General features: G+C 42.3%; 2 protein-coding genes across 6 annotated transcripts in view; both read left to right on the top strand.

Moving 5' to 3' along the window:
• UBXN2A (UBX domain protein 2A) overlaps positions 1 to 19,793 on the top strand; it is a 368,202-nt gene that overhangs the window by 57,708 nt on the left and 290,701 nt on the right. The gene's annotated exons all lie outside the window — the stretch shown is intronic.
• MFSD2B (MFSD2 lysolipid transporter B, sphingolipid) overlaps positions 1 to 19,793 on the top strand; it is a 64,003-nt gene that overhangs the window by 26,310 nt on the left and 17,900 nt on the right. For 3 of the 4 annotated variants that reach the window (XM_032784868.2, XM_032784870.2, XM_032784869.2), the window contains 4 exons: positions 2,386 to 2,564; positions 11,051 to 11,141; positions 11,238 to 11,359; positions 14,183 to 14,266. In XM_032784868.2, coding sequence (XP_032640759.1) covers positions 2,386 to 2,564; positions 11,051 to 11,141; positions 11,238 to 11,359; positions 14,183 to 14,266 — 476 coding nt within the window. The remainder of the gene's footprint in view (positions 1 to 2,385; positions 2,565 to 11,050; positions 11,142 to 11,237; positions 11,360 to 14,182; positions 14,267 to 19,793) is intronic. The other variant, XM_032784871.2, reaches the window with a different exon arrangement.

The following is a 19,793-nucleotide window of genomic DNA, read 5'->3' as shown; positions in this document are numbered from 1 at the left end:
ATGCACGACAAAGGTAGATACTTTCAAAGTTATTTTCAGGTAAGTTCTACTTAAATTTAAGAAGTAGAACCTGCCTTCAAACAGCTTTGAAAGCACTATTTTCTTGGCTAAGCTAGAAATTAACCATTAAAATGTAATAGACTGTAGCTCACAACAACTTTGAAATATGCCACCTTTTCAGCCCAACACTGCTTAGAAAAGTAAATGCATTTGCCGGTGAATTTCTATTGCATCTTATGATGGCTTTCTTCTAATCATATGCAAGCATTAGGTACAACATGCCTTCACTATCCACTATAGAGGTTACAAATGAAGAGGTGGCATTATGATACAATGCTGTCATCTCATAGCAGATGACAGAACTAGGAGTAATGATCTCAAGTTGCAGTGGGGTTTGGTTTAGGTTGAATATTAGGAAAAAACGTTTCACTAGGAGGGTGGTGAAGCACTGGAATGGGTTACCTAGGGAGGTGGTGCAATCTCCTTCCTTAAGAGTTTTTTAAGGTCAGGCTTGACAAAGCCCTGGCTGGGATGATTTAGTTGGGGATTGGTCCTGCTTTGAGCAAGGGGTTGACCTAGATAACCTCCTGAGGTCCCTTCCAACTCTGATATTCTATGATCTGTAGTTACCCATCGCACCAGATGCTCAGCAATTTTTGAAGCTCTGCATGACATGTCCAATTGAAATTTTAGATTGGTTTATAGCCAAATATTTTAGGTCACACTCCTATTTGGATCTGGGCTAGCCAGCACTTTTGATCAGCCAGTCAAGTTGGGAGTGAAATTTGGGGTTGGTAACTTAACCTGAACCAAGAAAACAAGTCAGGTGACCGATAAGGTCACATCCTCCATTCCATGGTCCTCTCTGTTTGAGGAGATAGCAGCAGTTTCTGGAAAGTCCCATACTGTGGAGAATGAAAGCTCAAAACAGGAAACCGCTGTCTCTCTTAAGTAATGGCTCTGCACCGTCTTTCATCTAAGCCCAAACGAGAGTACTCATAACACACATTTGAAACAAAAATTCTCTTTACACAAATCAGGAACTATCTCTTTAAGTCATGCATTTTTGGAAACTGAATCCAGTTTGACAGGATGCAATAATGAGAAACCTGAATTTCGGATTTGTGCTCAGCACAGCAGACTTTAAGTCAGTAATGTCTAAGCAACCCAGTTTAGGGGGAAAGAGGATGCTACAGCTATATTAATTATGCATCACTTAGTCAGTGATAGTCCATGGATCACAGTTTGAGAAATGATGAACTAGGCAAACATGGCATTATAAAATGGGAGAACTGATTGGCTTGATCTCTCTGGAGGCTTTTCATTTAATGCTATAATACTGAGATGTAATGGATTTATCATTCTCTAGATCCTTAAAATGACACTGCTCTTAAGATACTTGTCTCCATGGCGGAGGTAACTCCTACCCCAAGTCAGGAGAACAAGTTAGTTAATTCACATAGGTCATTTCCTACCCAGACAGAAGGAGAGTATTTAGATACCCTAGAGCTTTTGGGCTGATTGACGGGATGATATTCAATTTTGTGATGGCATCAGCTGCTGTCATCACCAGTAGAAGTTGCTCTGATTAAAAACGACAAAACAAAACAAAAAGAGACCCAATACACGTATACAGTTAGCACAGTCACATGCGCACAGTTCTAAAAGTCTGGTCCTCAGTCACTTTAGATATTAGCATATAAGGGGTTCATGTTCTTCACAAACATCAACTAAAATTGACAGGGTGACTGTGAGGCAGGTAAATATCCATCCCATTTACAGGTGCTTTCTAAAGTCACTCTTAGAACCAGGATTAGCATGCAGGTGTTCTGGCTCCCAGTCCCGTGCTCAGAGAGTGCCTCTCATAATTTAAGCTATATTTCAGCTTTATTCCCCTACATAGATTAGCCCCAGCCATATTGCTCTTACGTATGTTCTATAGCAGGGGTTCTCAAACTGGGGGTTAGGACCCCTCAGGGGGTCACGAGCTGTCAGCTTACACCCGAAACCCTGCTTTGCCTCCAGCATTTATAACGGTGTTAAATATAAATTAAAAACACTTTTTATATAAGGGGGGAATCGCACTCAAAGGCTTGCTATGTGAAAGGGGTCACCAGTACAAAAGTTTGAGAACCACTTTTCTGTAGTAATATAGAGGTGGTCAGAAAACGTGAGGTGGAATTTCAGCTCCATCAAGGGATGCTGACCAGTTGTAACTGATGATCAAGTTCTGCTGGTTTATTGAAGCCATTTGTGAATGTTCCCTGTGTCAAAGGAACATTGCTTGCCTCAATCAGTTCCCTCTTTAGTGAGAGAAACAGCCAGGCTCAGTAACAGTGGGTGAAACAAGCTCACCTCCTAACACGTTTCTACTTCTTGTTACAGGAATGACTGTGGAAGTGCTTGGAACCTTGATGGGAGCTGCGCTCCATGGGCAGATTGTGGCAAGTGCCCATGCCTCTGATCACTGCGCCGTGAATCTCACCATAAACGCTGCCGACTCTTCCAGTTCTCTAAGCAACACTTCCAACCTTGCCGAGCCCTTGGGCCTCCAGTCCCGTGGAGTAAGTGCATGCAGTATGAGGACACTTAAAATCCCTAGGGCAGGTTGCAGTGGTGTTACAGCACATCATCCTGCGGGATATGCATAAGGCTGACATGCTTAAGGTTGGTGACCTCAGAACCAAGACAAATGCATCATTTTGAACAAGCCCTCCTGTCTGTTCTGTTTTTAATTGCTTCTTAGCATGACAACCAAATTATGCTGAGGAGCTTTGCTGAAGATGTGAGACATATGGATGCTGAGGAGGTGTATGGCCACCTTTTCTCTCCCCTACAGACTGGCTTGCTGTTTAAAATGGAAGCCTAATTAACAGGGCTGTCAATTAGCTGCCGTTAACGTGTGTGATTAACGCACAGCACATTTAACACATTAATTTTTTTAACATGCGTTAATCGCAAACCCTCTGGGCAGGAGGGCAGCATCAGCTGCTGCAGAGAACCTATGGCCGGTCAGGCGCAGTAATGCAAGCTGCCATCGGAGAGCAGGAAGAGAAGAAGCTAGAGAAAACGTGGTTCTCATCCCAGCCACGGAGGAGTAGAGATCTTGACCCCCCTCTTCCAGGGTGACTATATTTCTTAAAGTAAAAACAGGACGACCAAGGGCTCATCCAAGCTGCCCCCCACCCGACCTTGCAGGGCTTACCCGAGCCACTGTTCCCATGCCTCCCAGAGATGGGGCTAACTCCCCCCCACCCTGTGCCGCCTGCATCTGGGGCTGAGTCCTGTGCTGACCACAGCTGGGGCTGCCCCCCCCCCCCACAAGCTCGCCACTGCCCATGGCTGGGTCTCCGCCCTGCCCCAGCTGTATGCCGCCCACAGCTGGGGCTAGGGCTGACCGCACTCCCGAGCCCCGTGCTGCCTGCAGTTGGGGCTGACCCCAAGTCCTGGGCTGCCTCTCTACTCCTACTTGAAATTCCCCTGATTATCCATCCCAGGATTTATTTTACCTACATATTTGGCACTGGTGCAACCAATGTTGGAATATTGTATGCAGTTCTGGTGCCCACAATTCAAGAAGGATATTGCTATATTGGAGAGGGTTCAGAGAAGAGCCACGGAAACGATGAAAGGATTAGAAAACCTGCCTTATAGTGATAAACTCAAAGAGCTCAATCTACTTAGCTTAACAAGGAGAAGGTTAAGTGGCTTGATTACAGTCTATAAGTATCTACATGCAGAACAAATGTTTAATAATGGGCTCTTCAGTCTATGAGAGGAAGGTTTAACACTATCCAATAGCTCGACACATTCAGACTGGAAATAAGGTGTAAATTTTAGACTGTGTGGGTACTTAACCATTGGAACAGGTTACTGAGGGGTGCAGTGATTTGCCATCAATGACAATTATTAAATCGAAGTTGGACATTTTTCTAAAAGGTATATTGTAGGAATTATTTTGGGGAAGTTCTGTAGCATGTGTTATACAGGAGGTCAGACTAGATGATCACAGTGGTCCTTTCTGGCCTTGGAATCTATGAAACAATGAATTTGCTCACATCACAAAATTGCCATACAAATTGACAAGTCTCTGCACAAGAGGTTTTCAAGAGAGGACTGGCTGGAGGTGTGGCAGGGCAGGATTGAAGTGCACTGGCAGCCTTTTGCCTTGCGGAGACTGTTTTCATTAGTGCTGTTGAGTAACCCCATTCTTTGAAATCCCCTAAACAGCATTAAAGAAAAGAATCAGACATGAATAAAAAATCTGAGGTCATGTGGGAATGTTTGCGTGTGAAAATCCTACTCTCGTGCATTGTTGGGGCAGAGGGATATTGTGGGTAGAAAGGGTTGTTTTGCAAAGTGTTGAGCTCCAAGTGATTTTATCCTCAAAATTACAAAAAAAAAATAATAATAATGTGGAGGACAAGAAGTCATTGGGGCCAAATCTTAATTGTCTTCATTTCAGGAGTGTGACCCCACTGTTTTAGTCACATGAGGTTCTTCTGACTGTGTCATAGGGGACAGCATGATGGCAGATAAACAAAATAATCACAATAATTAGCTTTGATTCCCCCCACACACTTTAATAATATAATAACAAAAAACAAAACAGAACACAAGCAGTAAGCAATGGCTACTACAGATACAATCTCTTCTGTATGTATTTCAGTGAAGAGCTCTCAACAGAAATTAGACCAGTGAACTCAGACCTCAGTGGTTTGGAAGCCAAATTAGTGATCAGTATTGCCCCAAAGAGCCACAGTAGTGTGAATTCATTGTTTCATTCTTACAGCAAAATGACTGGCTAAGTATTATTATTTTATCAGTTACAATTTTTTAATAACACAGTAAAAGCATCCTCAATGGTTAATAACTTAGATTGATTTATAATTAAATCACAATGTTTTAATATCACGAGCCTCAGGAGACACATGAGGGAGCCACTTGTGACTCGTGAACTTCAGGCTGAGTATCACTGGATTAGTCCTTAAGAAGGGGTACACCCAGTGGGAACACACTTCTCTAGGAGAATTAAGACCGAAGTACTTTTTCCCAAAATCATCATGGAGGCCTGTCTCAGTGTGTCATAAATAACTAAAACAATTAATAGATGGGCTAAGGAATTTCATTTAAGGTCAGTGAATCCCATTTGATTGGTCAAGGATAACCTAACCACTTCATACATGGGCAAAGATGAAGAAAGCATTTAACTCAGTTACTAAAAAGGAAAGCATTCAAGGAGCAGTTTTGAGATGGGAAAATTAATAAATATTCAAGAATCTTAAATTCAAAGTACAGTACAACCTCAGAGGTATGAACACCAGAGTTACAAACTGACCGGTCAATCATACACATCATTTGGAACCAGAAGTACACAAACAGGCAGCAGCAGAGACAAAAAGAACACACACACACACACCCCAACCAAATACGGTACAGTACTGTGTTAAATGTAAACTACTAAAAAGAAATAAAAGGAAAGTTCTAAAAAAAAGGATTTGACAAGATAAGGAAACTGTTTCTGTGCTTGTTTCATTTAAATTGAGATGGCTAAAAGCAGCATATTTCTTCTGCATAGTAAAGTGTCTGTCACTACTATAAAGGGAAGGGTAACAACCCTCCTGTATGCAATACTGTAAAATCCCTCCTGGCCAGAGGCACCAAAATCCTTTTGCCTGTAAAGGGTTAAGAAGCTCAGGTAACCTGGCTGACAGGGAGAAGAAAGACTTGCTAATAGGTGTTAGCAAAGAGAGCCCACCCCATCAGCCAGTGAATTCTGTTAAGCAAGAGAAATCAGGGTTCAATCCTTCAGGACAAGGAAAAAAAAGAAAACTTAATTTTGCAAAGGGAAACCACAGGGTAACTCTAAAAGGCCCAGACCCCAATGGTATTGAGCCAAAGGTGTGACATGACAAAAATGATTGTAAGTGGACACTTGCAATGGATTTATTGCTATTGGTAATGGTGATTTTTGTAACTAATGTGTTGCTATTACCAAGAACTGTAAAAATGTACAGTGTGCCTAGTCTTTTGGAAAATCCCTTGAACATGTTGAAAGTATCTCGTACCCTTGTTGGTCCCTTGAGTCAGGTGTCAGCCAGGTTACCTGAGCTTCTTAACCTTTTATAGGTAAAGGGATTTTGGTGCCTCTGCCCAGGAGAGATTTTATAGTATTGTATACAGGAGGGTTGTTACCCTTCCCTTTATAGTTATGACAGTGTCAAAGCCGTATAAAGTCAATGTTCAGTTGTAAACTTTTGAAAGAATAACTATAACATTTTGTTCAAAGTTACAAACATTTCAGAGTTACGAACAATCTCCATTCCCGAGGTGTTCGTAACTCTGAGGTTCTACTGTAAATCCTGCTATTTTTTCTCTTTTTACCGAGATTAGCTCATTTATCCTTTTGAAGTTCACAGTCAGAGCAATCTAGTGTTTAATAGGAGAAGCTGTTAATCCCTTAAATTACAATAGGATTTCAATAGTCCATTAAAATTATTACAAGAAACAACTCTAATCCCTTGGCAATGCTCTTGCAGACTCTATCTCTTACACCTTTTCATGTTCTCTGTATGTATAAATATCTCCTGTCTGTGTGTTCCATTCTATGCATCCAGAGAAGTGAGCTGTAACTCACGGAAGCTCTTGCTGAAATAAATTTGTTAGTCTCTAAGGTGCCACAAGTACTCCTATCTCACCAATGATGCTCAAGTCTCGATGTCATCGTGCTGCAGAAGCAGTGCTGAGCTGGAAGGTTGCTGCTTCTTGATGCTATGTTGTTGCTACTTTATTCTTCTTAGCTGTCTGGTTGCTGCCGTGTGCTTGCTTGTAGAGATGAGGTGGCCAGGCTGAACTGAGCGCATAAGAAAGCAGAACCATGTAAGAGTATAAGAGCACAAAAGAGCTTGTAAGAACAAGCATGTCCCACTTCTGAGGAATTTATACTCTTCTCTTTGCATAGTCTCACTGAAGGTGGAAGAAGCACGCCTTTCAGGGCTTGGCTGGATTCAGATATCCGATGCTGTTACATTTCATTGGCTTATCACCTTCATGGGATTGCCTTGGTAGCATCTTCATCTCATGAATATGCAGTCTGTTAATACACATGCAGTACAGCTGTAATTCTTCAGCTTTATACTTGTATTGATTTTTGGCTTTGTGGCAGGAAATTCTCAGAACATTAGAGTTTTAACTTTCTTTTATTCAGTTCATTTTTGGAGAGATTCCTTCAGCTCCATCAAGGTTTTGAAATTGTTTCATATAAGTCAAAACACAGTCCAAAAAGTATTTTAGTTGTTAAAATAGCCTTTTTTTAATTTAACTTATTTTTCAAAAGAGTCTTTAAACTTAAATGGTGATCAAATAAGGTATTGTCTTTTCTTCTTAACAATCTTTGTGAAACTTTTTCTGGTCTTTTTTGAGTTTGGCAAGATGTTTAAGCTTTGCGAGGTAACTGATTAATTCCCAGTGAATATATCAGTATTTTATATTCAGATGGTTTCTTATATTAACCTGCAATAGCATTCAAATGACCTTGCTATACTTGTACATAAAAAAATCTTATGAGTCACATAATAGTAGTCTCAGGAAGTTACTATTTGAAGAGCTAGTTTTAGATACAAAACATTTGCAAATATGCATCTCAAAGCAAGCATATAACATCTTAAACAGTTGAGGGACAACTGGAGTTTTCCCCATCAAGAGGAAAGATGAGTCAGAATTAACCAATATCTTCAGTAAAACATTTCCCAGCCATAAATGTTCTCTTGGAAGTTTAAAGAATGAAGATGTTAAAGTTTTATAAAAGAAATCAGTTTTGATTAGGATATCTCTAGAATTCTTTGTGTGGGGTTTAAAACTAAAGATTTTCGCTCTGTAAAAAGGGAGAAAGAGGCCCAGTTTTATGCCTTACTCTACAGTTCTGAAAACACATCAGAAGCATAATTCCGTCTCCTGAATAAAGAACAGCCTTACATTCATGTGTATAGCCATCTCTTTCTCAAACATAAATAGCTTACAAAGTTTTGGGTTTTTTTTAGATAAAGATCATGTCTGTACCAAACTTTTATCTTGTACATTGAGGAGGTAACCTGTTCTTTGAGAAGATGCCATTGTTGGTTAATGGGCTTTTTTGACCAAATGGTTCCTAGATTTGCAACCTACCATTTGTAGTATATTTATAGACTTCACAGAACATTATTCTTATTTTTTTAAAATTTCAATGGCTGATATGAATGTTTACTTTTTAAGCATTTTTTTTCTACTTTTATCAATTTAAATTGTAACAGTTGGACAATTTATGAGTTTTCAGCATTTTTTCTATTTTAATCTATTTAAATGTTCATAAATGCAAGAAAATTATGGGGGGAAGTACAGATGGGAGTCAGACAGTAATTATTTGATGACTAGACAATGAGATTCAAAAAGTTAAAGTGCTGTTAAAACACAAAAAATTGTCAACATCATATAATGTCAAAATATACAAAGTGAATATGCTTAAATGAAACTTTAATAATTTCTCAAGCAGTATTAGGAAGGCTTTTGTTACTGTCTCACACGACTGTCTCGTAAACAAACTAGGGAAATATAGCCTAGAGAAACCTATTATACGGTGGATGCACAACTGGTTGGAAAACCATATTCAGAGAATAGCCTGACACTTGTCATGACTCTCTTTGATTGAGACAGCAGAGATTTCCTAGGAATATCCTTGATTAGTTTGAACATTTTCATTTAATTAAATAAATATAAGCTTCCAAAAACATAAGGAATGTGAGCTTTATATTCTCCAAGCATCAATGTACAAAAGTAATTGTAAATATTTCCTAAATTTCAGTAAAGGTGAAATCAAGATTGAAACATTATACAAATAAATTATAATAATTTTATTACTAATTTTGCATCTGTGTTGAGGTCTTGCTCATAGTGTTTGAAGACATATTGGCTGCAGTATGCTGACCACAAAATCTGTAGCTAGATTAATCTCATTTGCAAATATTCCAAACCATCCGGCGCATGCTGCATATCTGTGATAGACGAATCTATATGTCTATCGCTAGTGTCAACATAGTTGCTTTTATATAAACATGTCCTGGCTGCTGACATACTAGAACTTTTGTTCATGGCTGTTTTACTTTTTGGTAGAAATTTATACTTATAGGTCCTAGATTTATCCTGAAGTAAATTTTATTTGTAAATAGTCTGCAGCCGTGAAAGTTCTTCACACAAAGAAGTGCACACAGCTGGCTGTACGTACCTGAGAAGTTCTCCAGTTCCAGCCAAGCAACCAGAGAAAGACTGAGATTTTCAAAAGCGATTAGTTATTTTGGGGGCTTGTCCTCGCTACAACAGTTAGCTCATGAAATCAAGATTGGAACATTATACACATAAATTATATTAATTTTATTAACTAATTTTGCATCTGTATTGAGGTCTCACTCATAGTATATGAAGACATATTGGCTGCAGTATACCAACCACAAAATCTGTAGCTAGATTAATCTCATTTGCAAATATTCCAAACCATCCGGCGCATGCTGCATATCTGTGACAGACGCCGGATGGTTTGGAATATTTGCAAATGAGATTAATCTAGCTACAGATTTTGTGGTCGGCATACTGCAGCCAATATGTCTTCATACACTCGCCTCGCTCCAGTGAGAGCGACCACACTTCAGAACTACACTGGAGTTTCACAGAGTGATTGGATTAGCAGCACAGAGTGATTGGTTTAACTCCTTATCAGTTGTAACCCCTTCACTTGCTTGAGCCTCAGCATCTCTCAAGATTCAAACTCAGCCCATGGGCCAGCTACCTTGAGTTTAGAGCATCACTCAATTTGAGCTAGAGATTTTAGTGTGTAGATGAGAGTTGGATTAGGGGTAACACTCAAGTATGACTTGAGCTAACTGTGCTGTGAAGACACCCCGAGTGCCTTAATTTTTGGATGCCCAACAGAGGAAACTTTAAAGGGGCCTAATTTTCTGAGGGTGGATGCTCAGCACTTTCTGAAAGTCAGTGTCTTGAAATCTAGCTATTGCTTACTTATGGTCCCTATTACTGTATTACCCAGGTGCCTCACAAGCTGTAATGTATTTAGCCTCACAACACTCCTTTTAGGCAAGGAAATGCTATTTCCCCATTTATACATATGGGGAACTGTGGCAAAGAGAGACTAAGTGACTTGCCTTGGATCACGCAGAAGGTCTGTGGTGGAGCAGGGAGTTGAATCCAGGTTGCTCCAGTCCTAGGCTAGCATCTTAACCACTGGACTGTCCTTTCTCTCCATTGGGCACCCTGACACTGAGGTATCCAAAATCATTAGTCACTTTTGACAGTCTTAGCCCTGGTCCATAAGCAGTGCTGTTAGAAATATGGTTTCAAGGTATAATAGCCAAGCCAGTAGTTAACTTACCATAGCCAGTGCTTAATTTGTGCCAAGGCTTGCCCGGGCTGAGCCCCGGCACTTCTAGGCTTGGCAGTTCATAGCCCCAGCACCTCTGGGTTTGCTGCATCAGTTATGAATGTAAAAAACTTGCTTAACCCCTGGCACATCTTTCATTACAAATAAAGCACTGACCATAGCTGACTTAATTGGAAGATGTGTGTGCTCAGCAGCACTGGGGATTGGGGCCTGCTATTGTTACAGATTAATATGAGATGACAAAAGCAGGGATGTTTTTGTTTTTCCAAAAATATTGTCAAGGTCAGCTCACACCTGGGCCTCACCTTACCTTAACCTGAAAAATTTGAGGGAGCTAGGTTCCCCATAATGATCGTAACTTGTGCTGACCCCTGGAAAATGTCACTCTGTCCTTCATAAAACTGTAGCCTGCTTTGGTCAAATGAATAGCATGCTTATATCCTAACATGACACAATCCCCATTGTTTTGTATGTAAATCTTGCCCATGCTAGTATTAAAATTATTTCTATCTAGGATCTGTAATTTGTCTTTCCTCGGTGTAGTATTCTGTTCACTTCTGTTGAGCCGGAGCAGTGCGATCAGGCTTTTACTGTCCTTATCTGTAACAAGTCTCTTTCCTTTTAAAGAGAGAAGTCTACATGATTGCAGCGGGAGTAATAGGAGGAGTGTATCTATTCGGCATTGTCATCCTTTTCATTGGAGTTAAGGAGAGAGACGGTAAGTTAAATTCAAATACATCTGGGTTTCAAAGTGATTCTTTCCCACTTAGCTATGGAAAATATGACATTATTTTATATATTCCACCCCTTATAGATCCTTACGCCTTAAATTCAGACAAAGCAATTCCTTTCTTTAAGGGACTGAGACTCACAATGAAGCATGGTCCATACTTGAAACTTACAGCTTCGTTTCTTCTCATCTCAACAGCCGTTCAGGTAACTCCAGTCTTTGCAAGTCCATGCATTGGACTTATTCTACCCATAGCATGAAAGAGTCAGAAGCAGCAGCTGGAATGTAAAATAGCCCTAGACTTGCAAGTAGAGCTAGTGATTCGGTAGACTGTGTTTTTCCCCTCTGAGTCCATATGGAACTAATGCCCTGCTGTCATGCTAAGGGGTATTGTGCTGCTGGAGGTAATGTCTTTCAAATAAGAAATAAAACCTAAAGCCCTGACCACTTATTAAAGGCCCAGTTTGGCTAACTATATTCTACCTACCTAAATCCCCTAGTTTCAGCCAGCTAGGGAATGCTTTTTCCCAAAGCTGTTCTATAATGTGTGCTGCATTAAACCATTTCCCCATTCCTTTCCCTGTGTGACTCTGTTTTAATCATGTCTGAAGTGGTTCCTATAGAGTATTTTGTGAAGGAAGGTGCTATGTAAGTGTAAGATAATATTCCATCATCTAGGCATACAATACTAGTTCTAGTTATAACTACAGCCACAAAATTCAGATCTGGATCACCTGCTGTATTTCAAACCTCCCAAAAGAAACACAGTGAGGCCACATCACATTGATAGATGTTGTATAAAAACCTGCCCGTTGTTTTATTTTGATCCAGTATTTTGCGATCTGTGCTCATCTCCATTAATCTTTTAAGTGTGTTTCCTTCACATTCATTACCTTAATTATTAGGGCCCTACCAAATTCATGGCCATGAAAAATATGTCATGGATTGTAAAATCTGCTCTCTCTTGTGAAATCTGGTCTTCTGTGCACTTTTACCCTATACTATACAGATTTCACCAGTGTTTCTCAAACCGGGGGTCTTGACCCAAAAGGGGGTGAGAGAGGAGGTTGCAAGGTTATTGCAAGAGAGTCATGGTATTGCCACCCTTACTTCTGCACTGCTGCATCCTTCAGAGCTGAGTGGCTGGAGAGTGGTGGCTGCTGGCTGAGGGCCCAGCTCTGAAGGCAGCAGCGCAGCAGTAAGGGTGGCAATACCATACCATGCCATCCTTACTTCTGTGCTGCTGCTGGAGGTGGTGCTGCCTTCAGAGCTGGGCTCCTGGCCAGTAGCCAATGCTCTCCAGCCACCCCATCCCCAACAATATCCTTGCAACCCTTGCAACCCCCTTTCGGACCAGGACTGCTACAATTACAACAATGTGAAATTTCAGATTTAAATATCTGGAATAACGAAATTTATGATTTTTAAAATCCCATGATTGTGAAATTGACCAAAATGGACCCTGAATTTGATAGGGCCCTATTAATCATAATCTTTATTTTTTTTAAAGCACATCATAATATCCATGTTTTTGACACTAGTCCATTAGTCACATGAACCATCAGTCAGCCAGTGCAGTGACATTATGACAAGAGTTATGCTTATAATGTACCTCATACTTTATTTGCCAACTGTCCTGGCGAATTAATAAGTCCTGTGGAAGGACTGTCACTCCTCCATGGCTGTGCTTATCACAAAGAACCTCAGAAAATATGTTTGCCAAGAAATAATCACATTTCCTGTTGGCATGGATTTGGGTCCAGTTAGCAAGCCTTCTTTATTGTGCATCTGACAGTTTTTGCTTGAGGGAAAGGCCTGAGAGTGAGAAACAGTAACATAGCATCTCCCCTCACATCAAATAATGTAGTCCATCTAAGCAACAACAGGCGAGGGAAGATTAAGGTAGACTCCTTGGGATTCCGACCCTTACAGCACTCACTCACTTAGTCAGGATGTGGCCTGGCATGGCAAACAGTCACCTCTAGACAGACAGTCACCTATTGACAACACCCAAGGAGCTCCTCCTCCATTTTGTACCCTCAGGTCTTAAAGAGGCGGGATAAGGCAGCCAGCAGCTGGGAGCTCTCTTGCTCCAACTTGGCTGATATGTGCAGCACAGGCTGCTGGCTGTCTGGGGGCTTGTTTTGGAGTGGGGGCAGAGGGTGAAAGGATAGGGAGACATAGTTTTGGTGGTTCTGATCCCAATATGGTGTTTTTCCACATCTGAAATGAGAGCACAGCAGACTATGGCACAAGCTGGAGAAGGCATAGGGGAAGGAGGAGGGGCCAGAAATCTCCCCATGGATACTCGGCCTAATTTCTACATAAACAAAAAAGCTGTTGTTAATTTCTTGGCTCTCAAAGAAAGACACAGTTTCTTCTCTAGGCCTTCCACCTTCCCAAAGTAATTAGACATGGGTCTGGACCAGGAATTCAGTTCCAGCCCTTGCCCTGAACTCTCAAAATCCTGGATGATAATTCTTGTGATTCACCTATCTGTATAATAGACAGGAACTGGATCCTCCAACCGAAACAGTACCCAAACTTGTGGGCATTTCTGATCCTGAGCCAGATAAGTTAACTGCACTTCAGAGGGTTGTCATGATTAATTTCAGCTGAGGGGGCAGTAAATTGCTTAGGAACCATGGCTTTAATTCAAAGATGCATGGTATTACTGTCTAAGAGGAGATCTGTGGAAGAGGAATTCAACTTTTTTCAGCAAACTCCTCTGTGTAACTAACCAGTTACAATAGGAAAACTCCAAGGTTGCAAATAGACTCCTCTCCCCTTCCAATAAACTAGTCTTCCATATTGCAACCTACTAGTTTGCTACATTCAGGGCCTGATCCGTCTGTCACTTTACCCCAGCTGTATCTTGACATTATTGCAGTGTCTTCAGTGGAGTTATTCCTGTTTAAACTGGCCTAAGTGAGAACAGAATCAGGTCCTAAAAGCTTGGATTTATTTGATAACTGATTTGTTATAGGTGATGTAATGAAATTCTTTTTGATGTTGTCTTCCTCTCGCAGCTTGAGCAGAGCAATTTTGTCCAGTTTTGCACCCATGCAGCCAGTCTTCACAATCACTTCCAGTATTTAGTGGTGACAATCTTGGTGAGTTGCACTGAAACAAATGGCGTTTTTTTGGGGGAAGAGTGAGATGCAGGGTTGAGCTTTGTTTCTTTGACGGAGGGGGTTGTTCAATGGAGCAGCTTGCGTCTAAGCAACTCAGGTTAAGTAACTACAAATTGCTAGCACCTTCTGGCTGTTGCAATGAGTTTGATCACCATCCCCTTCCTAGCGGACACTGTGGAACTTGTAGGGAGGGGAAAGGTCTGGAATATTCAATTTAGTTCTTAGTGTTCACCTGTACCTATGAGCCACTTCTGCCTCTTGAAAAGGTGAACCACTGTGCATGAAGGGAGGTCTGAAATTTTAGCTTCTGTTTCCCTCTCACCAGTCTGATATGCTGTTGTAGCTTTCCTACTCAGATTTAAACCTTAGCGTTCATAAACTGAGAAGCTAGCATGAACCCCTCTAAGCTTAATTACCAGCTTAGATCTGATAGCCTGCCACCAACCAGGAATCCCAGTGCCTGGTACACTTGGGTCCCCCAAAACTTCCCTGTGGGACCCCAAGACTCAGATGCCCTGAGTCTCCTAACAAAGGGAAATAAACTATTCCCCCCACCTCTCTCCCACCCAGAATTTCCTCTCTGGGCTAACCTGAGAGTTACTGATGCAACCTCTTTACATCACAATACCAAGAAGCATGTCTCCTCTCTTCCACAAAGAGACAAACCCAAAGACAAGGAAACAGAAAAGATTCTATCTCTCTTCCCCCTTAGCTTCTTCCCGCCCTGGGACACTACGAGAGTTAAACACAGAGAGCAGTTTTTCCCCTCCCCCCTGTCTTTCCTTTCTCCCACCAATTTCCTGGTGGGTCAACTAGAAAAAAAAATCAACAGGTCTTAAAAAGCAAAACTTTTAATAAAAAAAAAAAAAAAGAATAGAATAACAGTTCTCTGTAATCTAGATGGTAAGATACAGGGTTTTCAACTTATAGAAAATGAATAAACAATAGAAAAGGGATAAACAGCCTTACCCAAAACCAATACAATTTAAAGTACTTATAGCCAAATACACATAAAGACTCCACTAGCCAGATACACAGATGCAAATACAGCAAAACAATTTAAAAGACTATACTTTTGCTAACTTTGTACTTACAACTGGGAAACAGAAGATTAGAAGGACTGGAAATAGACCCTCTCATAGCTGAGAGAGCACAGAACAGACAAAGACCCAAGACCAAGAAACACCCACAAATTCCCTCCCTTAAGCTTTGAAAAATCCGGTTTCCTGATTGGTCCTCTTGTCAGGTGTTTGGTTCCCTTTTTTAACCCTTTACAGGTAAAAGAAACCTTAACCCTTAGCTATCTGTTTATGACATATGCCAAGAATTAAACAAGTTTCCCATGTGCATTCACACATGTGAGCCCTCTGTGCCAGGCAAAGTATTCACAGATGATGTGAATTCCTGTATAAAGGCATCAGTGCTGCCTCACTGATACCTTTACGGAGCCCTCTTCCTTAGCACTCTTGGGTGGAGTTCTGTCCAGCCTTACTTACCTGGGCAATCCTCTTGCAACTAAGCTACAAATTGCTCCTGTAATGTATGCCTCCCTCCGAGTGTGTGGTGGTGAAATGCTGCAGCTCTCATGCTTCTGATTAAAGCCCTCCGAGGACAAACAGAAAGTTTAATGTGTAATTGCTGGGGTGTCTTTCTGCTGAAAATGCTTCATATGGACCTTTCCCTTTCCTTTCTCTGGCCTGTCAAGTGCTGTACCACCCTTTGTCAGAGAAGCTCCTGCTTGCTCCCCTCTTGGGCCTGGCTTCTGCCAGGGGGACTGTTGGGGTATCTGAGAGGAGCCTTCATTGTTTCCATTTTGCCCCAACCCCCAACCCTTTTATTGCTTCCTTTCTTACATTCAAGCACTGCAAAGGCTGCTATTTTCCAGTGACTAAAATCAGTAAGTGGTGGAGCAAAGGCTCACCTCTGCAAGTGCTTGTTCCTGTATATATTCCACTGTGGGCTGTGCATGCACTCCATGTGCTTGAGACTGGATGATTCTTGTTAGTAGTGTCCCTTGGTCCTCATATGCACTCTTTCCCTCTTGTGCTCTGATCTGAGGGTGTAAGCGGCCATGCGGACCAGCTGCCTCTCCAGTTCCTTCTTACTGTTCCATGGCCTGAGTCTGAACTCTCCAGTGTCCAGAGGGCTGATCTTCCTTCATCAAACCTGTAAATATTATAAACTGTAAATATTGAATATAAAAATTCTTAGTTTATTAGATAATTACGTTTTGGGGAACATGCCCTCCTTCCCAGGATGGGGTCCAGTTATGGGCAGGATTCTGGCCTTCAAGAACGGTGTCTCCTGTCCCTGTTCCTTCCCAAGGCAATGATGACCACATGTGCCTCTGCTGCTTCAGAGAAGCTCATATCTCTGCTAAGCACAGTAGCTGTCACTCCTCCCCTCCCTGTGTAGTAGTAACATTTCATGTTTGTATTTTATATCATTTAAAATAAAAAATAAAGAATAATAATGTAGTATGTATTAACGTATTGGTGTATGATTAGATCATATCCTGCCAGCCACCCTTTTTAAATAGCAAAAAGGAATGGCTAATGTGTCATTGGTAGGGATACGTCAGCCAGAATCTATGTCTGGACTAATTTCAAGGCAGTAACAGATCCTTTGAGGGTCACCAATTTGTTGTAGGTTTAGCATTTTAAAATAAGTGAAGGAATGCCATGATTGTTTTCTTTTGCATTGCAATTTGATGTTCCTGTTCAAAATGTTCTGTGTAAATTAATTCTGTTTTGTGTGTAAATGAGGAATGTGTGGGTTAAGAAATAAGTGTGAAGGCCATTGCTGAACCAGATGGTCTAGGGAGGAGCTGGAGACAGACACAAGGGCACCAGGAGGCTGGAACATGCCCCTATTCAAAGGAGGGCAGATTAACTACACTGAAAATAAGACAGGTACACAAATAGCAGTAACAAAATAGGAACAAAATAGTAGTAATAAAAACCAGCGTGGAATAACTCCCTAAAAAACTTCTTAAAAAAAATTAAAAAATTAAAAAAACAAGCACTTGTCAAATAACAATTGATTACCACATGATGGTGCAAAACTCATTGGTCCCTATGAATGAAACTCACTTAAACAGGGTGCCTTGCCATGAAACTTTGGGTTCATCCTGCCAAGACTTTCCCGGAGCATCGTGTCACGACTGACGGAACTCGGCTCCTCCCCACTCATGATCAACGTAGCTGGCCACTAGATTGATCTGGACTCTGAACTGGTAACTATAACATCGACTGGCAGGACAAGCATGGGAGTTCAGGCTTAGGAAACACCTCATGGAACCAGACTGCACTGCACAATGGTTTGAGGCATTGAGGAGCACACTGCCCAGCACTAGCACTTCAGACACACTGACAGGGAGAGGTAGAGCCAAGCATTCCTCCTCTCAGGTTCACTGCAAAGGCAAGAAACCCTCTCCAAAGCCCAGAGAAAAATTCCCCTCTAGATCCACTTCTACAAGTGTGTTGGGGAATCAGCCCTCCTCTAAACTGGGTGACTTTTCACACCTGGGCCAGCGAAACTCGAAAACCCATCAAGGTCATGGTACCAACCCACAGGCTGCAAAGACAGAGGGCTCCTTCTTCAGCATTGTCAGCAGCAGCAGGACCATTGGTGCTGAGTCAAGAGAGGCATGAGCCTAGACAGTCTGATTTCTGCTACTAGCAGAGGGGCCATTGGTACTGATGCCCATTTCTGAGCCAATACTGAAGGTTAACAGGGAGAAGATGCCTCATGGGGGCAAATATACCCTTTCAGAGGACATCACCATCCTGCCAGATCTGGAATGTCCCATCTTATGAGGCCCAGTTCTTACAAGGGCGATCATGACACTGTTGGTCCATGAACATTATGAAAGAAGTTGATCTCCTGTTCCCTTTACTAGTCAGCGTATTTCATCTTTGGAGATGGAGTCCATGTTCTCTTCTTCAGGCAATTCTGATATGGGAGAAGGACCGTCATCACTTCCCCGACAGCAGGAAGCTCTGCAAACTCCCCCAGACTTCCTGCACCCATCTCTCCTCAGATGCAGGGGGAGGGATCCTTGTACAGGGAGCTGCTCCTCCATCTGCCCAACCCCCATGCATCCAGACCCCTCATACTCAGACCCTCCTGCCGAGCCAAACCCCCCCAGCACTCAGAACCCCCCCCACCCGATGAGCCCTACTCCCCCTGCTTCTGGACCGCCCTGAAGAGTTACCTACACCTACACCAAGCCCCAGCCAGCTACACCTGGATCCCCACCCCACTGAGTCCCACTCCCCCAGCATATGGACCCCCACTGAGCCCCCGCACAGAGCCCCAACCACCCTCACCTGGACGCCCCTGCTGTCCCATTACAGTTGCACCCAGAACCCCCAAACAAGCCCCTGTGCATCCAGATTCCCCCTCCCACCGTATCCCCCACTGAGCCGCCTGCTCCCAGATTGCCCCACACAGAACCCTCTCAACCCACACCTGGATCCCACCACACTAAGCCCTTCCACACCTGGATCCTCCCTGCCTACACCTGGTGCACCTGACACAGAAGGGCAGGGCCCTGGAGTGTTTTTGGGGCAGGCCTGGTCCTTGTGATGTGTCAGGGTTGGGTGCAGTCCCACTGCTGAGTCCATGTCCCCAGGGGGAACGACACAATGATCTCCAAGCTCTGTGCAGCCAGTGACCTGTGCTCCCCAATGCCATGCTGGAGCCTCCGCATTCATTTGACAAATAAAATTTGCAGAATTTTAAAATACTGTGTGCAGAATTTTTTTTTTTTGGTGCAGAATGCTCTCAGAAATAACTAGGAATCTGCATGAATGTAGAAAAGTCCATTTCAGCTTCAACACAGACCACAGAATTCATTGGAGCAACTGTAGAAACAACCATCACCAGTTGGCCAGAGCTTACTACCATATGGACAGATTTCAATCTATGAACATCCTGATCAATCAGCTGACAAAGCTCCCACAAACAACCTTGTCCTCCTGGGTTACATGACATCTTGAACCTATGTGGCACCATTCATGAGCCTCTGACTTGACTGTCTACAAGCCTAGTTTTGAGCAGTATCTGTGCCAAGCAGGCACAGTATGGACCAATTAGTTACACTTTGTGACGCGCTGTACCTCGGCGGAACACCCAGCACCCCCGTGTTCATTCTTGTAAAATGATTGTGTGGTATCCAATGCAAAGTTTGTCATGTCAGGTGTCTTCGGAAGGCTCATGGTGCACTGAGCATTGTTGTTAGACTGATGTTATAGTAATTGTTGTTACAGTAACATTATAGTAATGTTATAGGTTATAATTTCATGTATATAGTTATGAGGCTTAAAATGTGTCTTCGTGGCTTAAAATAAGCCCAAGCAAAAACTCTCCAAGAGCACAGAGGCAGTTTACACCACATCAGGCATGTATGAGACAAACCCAGCCCAGCCTCACAGGAACAAAGGACGCTGGCCTAGGCAGCAACAAAAGGATCTGCTGGACTCTCGAGTGAGTCACCCTCTTC

The sequence above is a fragment of the Chelonoidis abingdonii genome, chromosome 3 (genome assembly GCF_003597395.2).
Source record: "Chelonoidis abingdonii isolate Lonesome George chromosome 3, CheloAbing_2.0, whole genome shotgun sequence".
Classification (NCBI taxonomy): Eukaryota; Metazoa; Chordata; order Testudines; family Testudinidae; genus Chelonoidis; species Chelonoidis abingdonii.
This window is presented reverse-complemented; position numbering and strand designations above follow the sequence as displayed.